At 44.7% G+C, this 14,118-nt stretch overlaps 2 protein-coding genes across 2 annotated transcripts in view; both read right to left on the bottom strand.

The window, feature by feature from the left end:
- Positions 1-3,802, bottom strand: part of clu (clusterin) — a gene marked incomplete at its 5' end in the record, with an annotated part of 51,584 nt that extends 47,782 nt beyond the window's left edge. Inside the window, one exon of the mRNA XM_080745071.1 lies at positions 3,734-3,802. Within this exon, the coding sequence (XP_080601197.1) occupies positions 3,734-3,802 (69 nt within the window). The remainder of the gene's footprint in view (positions 1-3,733) is intronic.
- Positions 3,803-10,127: 6,325 nt separating this feature from the next.
- LOC308301175 (kelch domain-containing protein 3-like) lies at positions 10,128-11,237 on the bottom strand (the record flags this gene model as incomplete). Its single annotated transcript, XM_080745070.1, has 1 exon — positions 10,128-11,237. The coding sequence occupies one exon, from the start codon at positions 11,235-11,237 to the stop codon at positions 10,128-10,130; it is 1,110 nt and encodes a 369-aa protein (XP_080601196.1).
- Positions 11,238-14,118: the final 2,881 nt, after the last annotated feature.

Raw genomic sequence — 14,118 nt, 5'->3', positions numbered from 1 at the left:
AAAGTGAGGTCAGGGGACCACCAGGGGTCCTTGTGGGTTGTCCAGGGGGTCCCCACTCCCAAGCATTATACTGAACCAAACTACAGTACAAGGCTGGGTTGGGGACTACTTTGCACAGCTACTGAGCGCCTACCAAATACTTATGAACTGACATGGGGAGCTCTGGCTGACTTGTGCTTTAACTATTGAAAAATAGCAGATCTACAAGCTCACTGTGGCATAGAGCTGCAAGCTTGTAGATCTGCTATTTTTGAGAAGTCTTAATAGTTCAAATCCCTTTAAGGTTTTTTGAAAAATGTATTCTGGTGGTCCTGGTGGTGCTATAATAGGCCAATGTAAAAAGGGTGGCATGTGTTCTTCACCAATCTTAGACCTTTCATGACGCCACCATGAGGCTGATTTGAACATTTTGTAGTGTAATTTCTTCCTTGGCCTTTTGCCAATGTGCGTGCACAATTTCATTACAATTGCACGCTGTGTTTGATTTGAGGCATTTTGTTCTAAACGGATCAATCCTGCAACGTTTGGAGGCCAATCTTAGCCAATCAGGATGGAATATTTAATACGGGTCAGATCCGTCTTGATCATATGACTGGTGACTGTAGAGATACTGTGTACTGATTCGTGTTAATTTTGGGTAAAATCTGAAGGAGTAATATCCAAAAATGTGTCTTACATAAGTCTGCCTCCTGGTGGCACTATAAAAGGCTGATGTGAAAAATGCAAGGAAATATTTTTTCCTTGGCCTATAGGGAGTGCGCTTACAAAGTTTGAAACTGATCGGTGGAGTTATAGGTAAAACCATAAATTGGCCTGTTATAGAGCCACCATGAGGCTGATTTAACAATTTTGAAGTGGCATTTCTTCCTCGGTCTAGTGGGAATGTGTGTGTGCAATTTCATGTTAATTGCACTCTACGTTTGTGATTTGAGGCATTTTGTCCAAAACGGACCAATCTTACACATTTTGAAAGCCAATATCAGCCAATAAGGATGGAATATCAGACAGATCCGTGTCGATCACATGACTGTAGAGATACTGTGTCTACCAATTTGCGTGATCTTTGGACAAAATCTGTAGGAGTAGTGTACAGAAATGTGTTTTGCAAACATCGGCCTCATGGTGGCGCTAGAACAGGGCCATCTGAAAAATGTGGGGCAGAGGTTCTGAATTGGCATCCAGGGAGTGTGTGTGCTCAGTTTGGCAACGACTGGGCCAACGGTGCCGGCGATTAGCTGGTAACAAACTCGGAGGACGGACACACGCACGGACAGGGGCGAAAACATACTCTCCCTCAGCCTTCGGCTGGTGGAGACAAATATATATTATATATATATCATATTGGACCCTTCGCAGCTTGACCACCTCACCTGATGACTTGGTTTCACGTGCTGTCAGAAGTGCCTATAAACATCATATTTGTGTGGTTTTTTTTTTAAGCGGTGAAAGCTGCTTCCAAGGAGTGGCTTTGTGTGTCCCGTACATGTCCCGTGCATGCAGAATTAAGCATTGGTCAAGCTTCACATGACAATTTGGCCCTCCAGACAAAATCATTCAGAATTCAGAATTCATACAAATATAGAACTAAAGCACATAGAAAGTATAGATCTAGAACACAGAACGTATAGATCTAGAACATGCCAAAAATAAATTGGGCATGTCTAAAATCTTTCAAGAGAAGTGAAAATAGCAAGCCAAGCCAAGGTTTCAATGTGATGATTTTCTTTTTACTTGTAGATTGGCTACCTTTACGTAACACTGTAATACGATAAAGAATGAAATAGGGCATTCATTTATTGAATAAATAAATATATGAAGTATGGAGATACATTTCTGCCCGAGTCCCGACAACAATGATATACAAAATACTGATCAATAAAGAAAGACTGTTTAAAGACTTAACTCGAGAAGTAGTGTGTAATTTTAAAACGTTTGTTACTGTAACTTCAAAGTATTTGTATTAAGAAAACTGACAATAGATACTTTTCTGAGATGGCACATTGTGTTTATGGAAGAGAGATTTGGTGACAATCCATAATTGCACCTAGAGTTTCAGAACCAGGATTGTTTTAGTGTTTTCAGCACCCTCTGAATCTGATGGACAAATGAGCAGAAAGCGTGACACACACACACACACACACACACACACACACACACACACACACACACACACACACACACACACACACACACACACACACACACACACACACAGCCTCATTACAATAGTTTTGCACTCACATTTTACACAACTGCTTATCATCTGGTGGAGAGGAGACCACAGGATAATCCATGGAATTAAATAAAGGCTTAGAACGTCTTAATCAGCTCTCCTGTGTGTTTAAATACAAACCCGTCCCGTACACGCACACACACACACACACACACACACACACACACACACACACACACACACACACACACACACACACACACACACACACACACACACACACACACACACACACACATTGTGTGTTCATTGTCTCAGGTGTTCAGGCACATGCACACATAGACATCAAAGGGGGTTTGAGCCCCTGCTCTTTTAGCCGTCTGTAAAAAGTGCCCTCTCCAGACCAAGAATGCAGTTTTTTTTACTATGGTGAAAGAAATGCAAATGCCCTATTTTATGCCATAAACGAAGGCAGCATTCAAGAGAATTGCCTTGTCCAAACTCTCCTGAACTTGAATGCAGCATCTTATGTTGAAAGAATGTCCCTCTCTGTGTAGAAATCCATGCCGTTACGATCAGGGTACTGATCCGTTACGATCAGGGTACTGATCCGTTACGATCAGGGTACTGATCCGTGACGCCACATCTCCAGTATTCACTTGATTATGCTTTAGTTCAGTGTGGTATCAAGCACCGAAAATAGCCGACCTCCAAGCTCACAACGCGATGCGACGCATTGTGAGCTTGGAGGTCTGCTATTTTCGATATTTTCACCCGAAGTGCCCTTTTAGAAATATCATTCCCTGCTACACTAGCGACCTTAAGCAACGCTACGGCAACGGCAGATGACAACGGTAACCGGAAATGATCCACGCTCGATAGATAAACCTGCCGTCGCCGCAGCCGTCTCTACTACGGCAGAAGGTCCCTTCCCACGTAGCGCCTACTCCGTCTGCTGCGTGTACGCGTCGCCATGGGAACCAAAGCGTTCAGTGAAAGGGGTGGGAATCCGTCGCCGCCGAGGCTTTGCTTAACCATTTTGACAGCTACGGCGATTACGTCATAGCAGCCGTAGTCCGCCTGGCGTTGCCGTCCTGAAAATCATCGAGCTTAAAGTCGCTACTCTCTGCACGTCCCTGCAGGTGTTCGACCACATGCAGACCACAAGTCTCCATGGCGTGACTAATCAATAGAATAATCACACCCAATGTGAAGTGAGCGGTGGTCGTGCTTGCATAACGTCTTCAGACTAGGATTTGAGTCTAGGATGTACAGGTTATGCTACACACACACGCTTTGCTATGGCAAAACGCTGAGGAAAAGTGGCTACAGACACACGCACAGCCACTCTATGGAGCGGTTTACCACCGCTCAAAAGTACTCCTTTAAGACGACAACTAACAGGTTCATATATTTCCATTACCAACACACAGATGTAGCCCCCACAGTGCAGAGAGTAGAAATCCAGTTAGGAGGATGTTAATGATTGGTAAGATATCTCATCTTGGACTGAAGCTCTGAAGCACCTTATGAAGACATGTTTCTCCTCTGTCTCTTCACCCCAGACTGTTGGGGCAGGAACCCCCTGGAGGGTCCCCTGAAGGAGCAGCTGGAGGAGGCTCTGGCCATTAGTGTGGTATGCTATGTCCAAAAAACAGCTCCCGTAGGATTTTTGTGCTAAAATTGATTTTTTTGCAGATCTTGGTTCTATAGGGTCCAAACTATCAGAAAATGACGGGGTTCAAATTTTCAGACCCCTCCCTCATTTCCTGGGGGCGGGTCACTTCAGTTTTGGCCCTATTCGGCTATGTATCCCCAATTTTCCATATATTTTTTTGCTAATATTGATTTGTTTGCTGTTTTGGCTTCTATAGGGACCAACCTATCAGAAAATGTCGGGGTTCAAATTTTCAGACCCCTCCCTCATTTCCTGGGGGCGGGTCACTTCAGTTTTGGCCCTATTCCGCTATATATCCCCAATTTTCCATATATTTTTTTGCTAATATTGATTTGTTTGCTGTTTTGGCTTCTATAGGGACCAACCTATCAGAAAATGTCGGGGTTCAAATTTTCAGACCCCTCCCTCATTTCCTGGGGGCGGGTCACTTCAGTTTTGGCCCTATTCGGCTATATATCCCCAATTTTCCATATATTTTTTTGCTAATATTGATTTGTTTGCTGTTTTGGCTTCTATAGGGACCAACCTATCAGAAAATGTTGGGGTTCAAATTTTCAGACCCCTCCCTCATTTCCTGGGGGCGGGTCACTTAAGTTTTGGTCCTATTTGGCTCTGTATTCCCATAGGATTTTTTTGCTAAAATAGATATTTTTTGGCTGATTGGCTTCTAGCAGTAAACTATCAGAAAATGACAGGGTTCACATTTTCAGACCCCTGCAGGAAGATCTTCTAGGTGTCCCATAGCATGATATGATAGAGGAAGATTATTCTGTCAAAGTTCTTATAGTTGATGCAATGGGTGTTCTTCAGAACATGAAAAAGACACCAAGCATCAAGCATGCTAAAGCTGTCAGATCTTCAGGATGCACTCAACAAAAGTAATTAAAAAATAAGACTCGACAGAAGAGGGCAACTAATTATGTAGAATACAAAGTCTTCATCCAGAGATGAAGCTCACAATGTCCATCAAGAAACTCTTGACTGCTTGATTAACGAAGGAGAAGTTGACCTGTGTGTTAGGCCAGGGACTGCTCGAGTATTTCTCAAGGGACAGTTATTTCATGCTTGTTGTCATATACAGTATGATACCTTCATCAAGGGCCATTTTGAGGAGGTGCACACATGAAGAGGCTAATAACCTGATTCCTAATCAGGTCCTTGCCTCTGCTGTTAATGGTGCCTTGCGAGACATAATGTGTTTGGTCACCTTACACAGATGTCCAATTGCCCTGAGCCCTGAGCTTCCACCAATTGAAGAGAATTGATGGAATTCAGAGAGAGGAGGTTAAGTTCCAGTCAGGTGTCTTGCCCTACCTGTTCTAAAGGCAGTACTTGAGCTCATCAAATGTGTCTGCAAAGCAGGGTGCAAGGGACAGTGCAGCTGCTCAAACAATCACCTGTCTTGCACTCCTCTCTGCAAGTGTTATGGCACTGGAGACTGTGTGTGCTAACAGTATAAGGGTGAGCATAGAAACAGTGAATGAATAGATCCTGTATTTGACAAGAATAAAAACAGGACAGAGGTAAATGCTACCCCATTCCACCAGGATATCGGTCTTAAAATTTGAACCACGTCATTTTCTGATAGTTTAGTCCCTATAGAAGCCAAAATAAATCAATTTGAGCAAAATAATCCTATGGGAATACATCGCTGAATATGGCCAAAACTGAAGTGAAATGACCCCAGGAAATGAGGGAGGGGTATGAAAATGTGAACCCTGTCATTTTCTGATAGTTTGGTCCACATAGAAGCCAAACCAGCCAAAAATATCTATATTAGCAAACAAACCTATGGAAAATTGGGGATACATAGCCGAATAGGGCCAAAACTGAAGTGGCTCACCCCCAGGAAATGAGGGAGGGGTCTGAAAATTTGAACCCCATTATTTTCTGATAGTTTGGTTCCTAAAGAAGCCAGAACAGCAAATAAATCAATATTAGCAAACAAACCTATGGAAAATTGGGGATACATAGCCGAATAGGGCCAAAACTGAAGTGACCCGCCCCCAGGAAATGGGGGAGGGGTCTGAAAATTTGAACCCTGTCATTTTCTGATAGTTTGGTCCCCATAGAAGCCAAAACAGCCAAAAAATATCTATTTTAGCAAAAATATCCTATTGGAATACATAGCCGAATAGGGCCAAAACTGAAGTGACCCGCCCCCAGGAAATGAGGAAGGGGTCTGAAAATGTGAACCCCATTATTTTCTGATAGTTTGGTCCCTATAGAAGCCAAAACAGAAAACAAATCAATTTTAGCAAAAGATCCTATGGGGAAATTGGGAATACATAGCCGAATAAGGCCAAAACTGAAGTGACCCGCCCCCAGGAAATGAGGGAGGGGTCTGAAAATTTTAACCCCATTATTTTCTGAAAGTTTGGTCCCTAAAGAAGCCAAAACAGCAAACAAATCAATATTAGCAAACAAACCTATGGAAAATTGGGGATACATAGCCGAATAGGGCCAAAACTGAAGTGACCCGCCCCCAGGAAATGAGGGAGGGGTCTGAAAATTTGAACCCCGTCATTTTCTGATAGTTTGGTCCCTATAGAAGCCAAAACAGCAAAAAAATCAATTTTAGCAAAAAAATCCTACGGGAATACATAGCATACCGCACTACATGGCCGAGCGCTTCACCCAGGAGTACACCACCATGTTGAGGAGGTTCGAGGAGGAGATGCTCAACACCTCCACCGTCCTGGACCTGTTCAACAGGCAGTTTGGATGGGTGTCAGCGCTGGCCAACACCACCAAGACCCAGGATGGCAGGTTTCACATCGAGACGGTACACACAGGGGCGTCACAGGGGGGGGGGGGGGGGGGAGTGGGACTGAGTTACTAGGGCCCAAGTTGGAGGGGGCCTTAATTATTTTATTTTATACTTTAGCTATTGAAAAATAGCAGATATACATGTAGATCTGCTATTTTTTTTAAAGTCGTGAAAATGTGTGCAAATCTTTGAATATATGTATTTTTATGCAGACATTTTGTAACTCAGACTTTGCTTCTGGGGCGGGGGGGGGGGGGGGGGTCTAAATATTTTGAGATGGGGGTCCGTGGCCAAATACATATAATTTCGGGGCTCCTTCACATGAAAGGTTTGAGCGCCACTGACATAGAAACCTTAGAAGGATTCGAAATATTCAAAGACTTTTTGTTACAAAAATGATGTCACTAATGATGATGACATGAGTTAGCCAGACCAATGAAATACTTCAATTTGTCCATGATGTCATTAGCCTCGCGTAGCCAGGCTTACTCATCTGCGAAGAGAAAAGCCTGGTCAAGATATGAGGCAGAGACCGTTCTAGGAGGTGGGGCTGAATATTCGCGGAAGTCTTTTCACAGTGCGGTGTTCCTGCAAACGTATTCCCCGCTGGGAAAAAAAACATGTCTACGTCTCCTGCTCCGTCGGTTGCGCTCACAATAAACAATATATCAACTAAAACATTGATTCAGGTGATGTTACACCTATTAAGAGCGAGTTAAGAGCTACAATCTATTTTAGTTTTTTCGATGGGGAATGTAAACAGACCCGCACCGCATGACGTTACTTCCGTTAAACACAGACTTCCGCTAGAAATCTTGGAACCAAGCGGAAGTTATATCTTGGCCAGGGTGTGATGTCATAGGCACAGAGGCTTCTGATTGGTTTACCCTGATTTACTAGTGCCTGAGCTCACCTTTGCCAGAGCTGTGGCTCCTTTGAGCTCATCCTCACCACCTTCATCCCCTCTGGGTCTCCTGCCTGGAACAAATCCCTTTTCCTCTTAACTCATTGTCTGCCAGGCCCGATAATCCCGAGATTATTTCAATGTCTTTCCCTGCCAGGCCCGATAATCCCAAGAAAAACCCTAACCCTAACCCTAACCCTAACCCTAACCTAACCCTAACCCTAACCCTAACCCTAACCCTTTTTTCAAAAAAATGTTTTGACCCCAAAAGATGTAGTAGGCATGATAGCAATCGCGAAATTGCATGTTTAACCCCCATAGCAACCCCATCTTTCAAACATGGCAGCCATCTTGGCAGCCATCTTAGGAAAACATAATAGCTGCTATCTCATGAATGCCTGAACGGATTTCCATTCGGATGTTTTTGTTTGAAAGCTGTGAGCAATGTGGACACACGTGGTGCATTATCTAGACATGGGTGTGCATGATCCGTGCACTATAAATTACATGGAAGTCTATGGGGACGAATGGCACATGGGAGTACGAAGGATTCTTAAAAGACGGTGAATGTGTAAGGAGGTGAATGATTTCCTTTGTCATCCACAATTTGTTGTTAGAGAAGCAGCGATTTCCATCCTCTCCCATGTTCACTGAAACATTAGTCTGATGCCGACTCCGTGGGTATGGTTAGCACCGCTCAAAAATAAAATAGTAACAACCGGCAAATAATCTGTACCTCTCATGTGTTTTCATCTTGGTCTTGCCGTGTTCCCGTCATGGCTGCCAGTTCCCAGCTGATGTTGTGAGGGAGTTCCGACCGCTCCACGCCGTACTGAATAACCGCTAGCTAGCATAGCGTCTTCAGACTAGGACTTAAGTCTAGGATGTAAAGGTCGTCAGTAAGGCGTGGTCCTCCAAATAGGACGATGCGATCTCCCAGCGGGAAACAGCAACCTTTCCGGGCCTTGGTCCCCTCTGGGCTCCACCTTCTTCCAGGAGAGGGTCTGTGGGTCCAATCTCAGCAGATCGCTGAAGTTGTATCCCACTCTGCCCTGCTCACGCCAATTGTCCTCTACGTATAAGGACTTGCGATAAAACGCATAGATCTCCCCGTTGTGGGAAAAGACTGAATGACAGTATCCTCCACCAGGGGGCGTGTCAACTCTGCCACTCTGCAGCCAGCGCTCGGTCTCTGTGTCAAACACTCTTATCAGTCTCTTCTGATCGAATCCACTCCTTTCGCCTTCAAACACAAACATCTTAGTCCCGACGATGGTGGGTTATTCAGTCCGATATATAAATGATGATTCTAAAGGGTTTTCATCAGGAATTGAACCCCGGCCTCCGGCTCAGAGAGAGAAAATCACAGTAATGCCTTATGCTCTACTGACTGAGTTAAGTGAACTGTAAAGTGGTAGAAATCCTGCTGAGATAAGTAGTAGTGAAATTGCAGAGTTGGTACAAAAAAAAAAGAAATCTTCCAGTCCAAACTCCGGCACAATCTATGCTGCCCTCTGGTGTCGTGTTCAGGGTGTTCTGGTGTCTTCTATGACAGTCTAATGACAGTCTAATGCTGCCCTCTGGTGTCATTTTCAAGTGTCACATTGATTCTAAAGGGTTTTCATCAGGAATCGAACCCCGGCCTCCGGCTCAGAGAGAGAAAATCACAATAAATGCCTTATGCTCTACCAACTGAGCTAAGCAAACTGTGAATTAGTAGAAATCCTGCTGAGATAAGTAGTAGTGAAATTGCAGAGTTGGTAAAAAAAAAAAATCTTCCAGTCCAAACTCCGGCACAATCTATGCTGCATGTTCAGGTGTCACGTTCAGTAGTCCTGAGTGTGAAAAGGTATTTTGTCAAGTCTTATGTCTTCACACTCTTTCTCATCCCACTAAACTAGACCAGGTCAACCTGGTTGTGCCAGACCCCCTGTCTGTCATCATCATTTATGACATCATGCCTTTTGTAGGCATGTCATCATCATGTCATCATCATATATACCCTTTATATAGAAAACCAGGACAGACAGACCGACATTTGCTTATGTAGGCCTACCCATTTCATGGGTCTGGCAAAAAACATACAAGATTGACACTCAGTATTTCCCAAGGTTTAAAGCAGAATTCTAAGCTTTCCAGCAGTGTAGTGTATGTTCGAAAACTCCTCACAGATCCTCTACTTCAGCTTCAAAAACTTTTTTTATTTCAAGTGGCTGTATCTTAGAAACAAATTCCCAGTTGACATTTTGGGGGAAAACGCGTTGCAGTTCCGGGCTTCTAACTAAAATACTATACAAGATAAAAGCTCACTTTCTTTTGCTCATATCTTACTATTTTTGGATTCGCTGTGGCTCTGCAGAGTTGTGGCAAAATGGTCAAAAAAGGCTGGCACATATACCCACCCAAATTGGAAAAGATGCTGGCACTAAATGAGTTAAGGAGGTGAATGATTTCCTTTGTCATCCACAATTTGTTGTTAGAGAAGCAGCGATTTCCATCCTCTCCAATGTTCACTGAAACATTAGTCTGATGCCGACTCCGTGGGTGTGGTTAGCACCGCTCAAAAATAAAATAGTAACAACCGGCAAATAATCTGTACCTCTCATGTGTTTTCATCTTGGTCTTGCCGTGTTCCCGTCATGGCTGCCAGTTCCCACCTGATGTTGTGAGGGAGTTCCGACCGCTCCACACCGTACTGAATAACCGCTAGCTTGCACAGTGTCTTCAGACTAGGACTTAAGTCTAGGATGTAAAGGTCGTCAGTAAGGAATGGTCCTCCAAATACGACGATGCGATCTCCCAGCGGGAAACAGCAGGGCCCAAGCAACGTTCCTGGGCCTTGGTCCCCTCTGGTCTCCACCTTCTTCCAGGAGAGGGTCTGTGGGTCCAATCTCAGCAGATCGCTGAAGTTGTATCCCACTGTGCCCTGCTCACGCCACTTGCGATAAAACGCATAGATCTCCCCGTTGTGGGAAAAGACTGAATGACAGCATCCTCCACCAGGGGGCGTGTCAACTCTGCCACTCTGCAGCCAGCGCTCGGTCTCTGTGTCAAACACTCTTATCAGTCTCTTCTGACCGAATCGACTCCTTTCGCCTTCAAACACAAACATCTTTGTCCCGACGATGGTGGCTAAGTCCCATGAGGAAGCCGGTGGAGGCGTAGCGTCTCTGGCGCCGATAATCACAGACCAGACCATGGCGGCGGTGTCCAGCTTGTAGAAGTCATACGTGGATCCTGTCCGCGGCTCCAATCCTCCGCAGATGTACATGACCTTCCCAGAGGCGCAGGCCGAGTGCCTCAACCTCAACTTTGGGACGCTCCCAGAAACCTGGGGGCTGAGCCACACGTGGGTGACCACGTCAAACATGTACAGATAGGCTCTCTGGGCTCTCTCGCTACCGCCCCAGATATAGACCTTCTCTTCTATCAGCACCGCCGTGGGGCCACATTTGGACTCACGTGGCAGCCCCTTGGGTTGGAACTCCCCTAAGGAACATTCTCTTTTTTTCCCTTTTTTCTTTCTTCCGGTTGCTGTTCTCACTAGACGCAACTTCCTCCAGCGTAAAGACACAGTGTTGAAGATATGGACGCACATCCGACGGCTGTGGCTGTCGTACGAACCCTCAAAGCAGTAGACCTCGTTTCCTACTGACACCGCAGGTATATCCACAGCCGGCGCACCTTTCAGGTGCACCGTCCAGCGGAGCATCTCTAAAGTGTGTTTATATCAAAGTCTTCCTCTACCACTTTTATTGGTTGAGCAATACAAGCATCACGTGAAGCTAAGCCAATCCCTGAAGCCAATGGGTTTTGGCAGATCAGGAAAACCCATGCCTGGTTTCGGCCAACCCGACCCTTTTGGCTGGCTTCCAGTATGTGGAAAATGGTTTGCCCGTTGTGAGTCAGGAGAGTTTAGTAATAATGCAAATACTATAAAATAAGGCTTTTTCACATAATGCCACAAAATATTGTATGCTTAAGACATAAGCAGAGGCTGGCCCTCCACTAGTGGCTTATAACCCATTTAGGCCTAGAATTATTGATGGCCGTTTTAAACCGGTAATGGCCATATACCAACTTAAATTGGGATGATTTTGATACTTTTTTTTGTTGATTTTCCAAATGAAGTGACTATTTTTGATAGGCTATTGTGGAAGTCATTGTTCTAATAATTAGTGTGGATTGTCTATATTTTGCTTTTGAAATGCAGATAATGTACAGTATAAGAATATAAATAACCACATTTATAATTTAATTCATAATCAAAATCAACAAAAAAGTATCAAAATCATCCCAATTTAAGTTGGTATATGGCCATTTCCGGTTTAAAACAGCCGTTTTGAATTCACAAAATGTCAGAAATGGATTCAGCATCCTCAATAACGATTGCGATTTTTGAAGCGGTGACTAGCCGCTTCCAATGTATGCTCATGTCTGTCCCATGCCTTGTCCTCACTCACTCACTCACTCACTCACTCACCAGTATGAACAGGATCTGCGCATGCGCGCGCGCAGAGAGAGAGAGAGAGAGAGAGAGAGAGAGAGAGAGAGAGAGAGAGAGAGAGAGAGAGAGAGAGAGAGAGAGAGAGAGAGAGAGAGAGAGACATGCTTTTGGAGACACTCAGACAGACATACATTCGCAAAATTATATGTTTGATTGTGACCAAAGAAATCACAATTTACAATATTATCGCGATAATCCTATCCTAACATCCATTATCCTGGGGCGGAACATTAAACATGCTAATTTAATTGTTTTATTGGCTATATAGACTATTCTATATCATCCCTAGCCCATTGGTTCTCAAAGTGGGGTCCGGGGACCCCCAGGGGTCCTTCAGGGAGTTCCAGGGGGTCCCCAGCTAAATGATAGTTAGGAACCAAATGGACCCTTATGGGTCTGTAACTCAGAGAGTGTAACTCAGCTAGCCTACACTCTCCGAGTTCAATTAATATTGATTTTACAATAATTAATGGGGTCATAGAGATTAAATGGGGGGTCCGTACCCTAATGGAAAGGCAAACTGGGGGTCCCTTGAAATTAAAATGGTTGGGAAAATCGGCTGAAAAATCTTCTCTTATGGGGGTCCCCGGCATTACATTGACTCAGTTCGACAGATAGGCTACATGTTGTGAAAACAGCAGATTATTTTTTTTCCTAATGGCCGGCCTGGAATGAACCGGCCGTTCTGGAGTTGTCCCGCTTTTCCCAATGGCCAGCACGTCCCTGGCACGAATGCCACTGTGGGGGGTGCCTGCCTGGCACAGATTGGTTTGGCATTCATGTTGGGTTTGGGCTTGGGTTTCACATTGCTATCTTCTTCATTCATGGAGAGACGGACAGAATCTGGACCCCCACTGTGGGACAGCACTGTGAGTCACTTTGTGCCACGCAGCGTGCTTGTACATCTGCTATTTCTTTCGAAAAATATCTATACTTTTGGGGGTCCTTGGCACGAACATGTTTGAGAACTACTGCACTAAAGTATTAAGTAATAACTTGTTCCACCGTGGCCATTAGTGTTGTTGGCAAGAGAAACCCAGGCCCAGGGTGAGAAACACTGCTCTATACAAATACTATAGCCGTGACAAAAGTGCCAGAGTGTCAGTGTTGGCTTATACGCCACACTATGTAATCTTTTCATTACATTACACTGTAGCTCAACCTTATACAGACTTGGTGCACCAATATGTGCATGTGTGTGGTCAACAGTATCAGGTTGTCTCAGCAAGACAAACCACAGTAGCACGCACACCAATTGTCGTATTTTCTCTCAGTAGGGGTTGGTGTATCAAAAAGCATGGATACCAAGGCTAATCTGGAATTGATTGACCAAATCTGAGTCAAGCTAATTAGACTCAGATTTGGGTGTGACTATACTGCCTACACACCTGTTTGCATCGATGCACACAGCATAAATCAGTCATCCCCACACACGCATACATGGAGGTTGAAAGAGTAGGGTTTGGCTTTCATATTTTCTACCTTTAGTATTGGCAATTAAAAAATAGCAGATATACAAGCTCACGGGCCACGGCATGTCACTTTGTGCTGCGCTGCAAGCTTTTACATCTGCTATTTTAACATAAACTAGCCCTTACCCGTTCAAAGATATGAGCTCCGAAATGATGTGCAGTGTGTGGGTTATGGGATGTGCACTGTGCACACAGTATATGAGGGATGGAAAGTAACTTTAACTGGTGCTTGCATGCTAATATGTAGGAGCATCAATGTAAGAAATACCCGTTCCATTTAACGGCTACAGAGATACTGTGTACCGATCTGCATGATTTTTGGACAACATCTGTAACAGGGCCAGAACCCCCCCCCCCCCCCCACCCCCCCCCACCCCCCGCCCGTGTGTGTGTGTGTGTGTGTGTGTGTGTGGGTTTGTGTGTGATTGTGCATGGCCTGAACAACAGCGCACCTCCACACACTCTCCCCCCCCCCCCCCCCCCCCGTGTGTGTGTGTGTGTGTGTGTGTGTGTGTGTGTGTGTGTGTGTGTGTGTGTGTGTGGGTTTGTGTGTGATTGTGCATGGCCTGAACAACAGCGCCCCTCTCTTAACATGTGTGGTCACAAAAGGTACT

The sequence above is a fragment of the Nannobrachium achirus genome, assembly GCF_963921795.1.
Source record: "Nannobrachium achirus genome assembly, chromosome: 16".
NCBI classification, from domain to species: domain Eukaryota; kingdom Metazoa; phylum Chordata; class Actinopteri; order Myctophiformes; family Myctophidae; genus Nannobrachium; species Nannobrachium achirus.
Note: the sequence above shows the minus strand (reverse complement) of the source record. Positions and strands in the feature narration are given on the sequence as shown.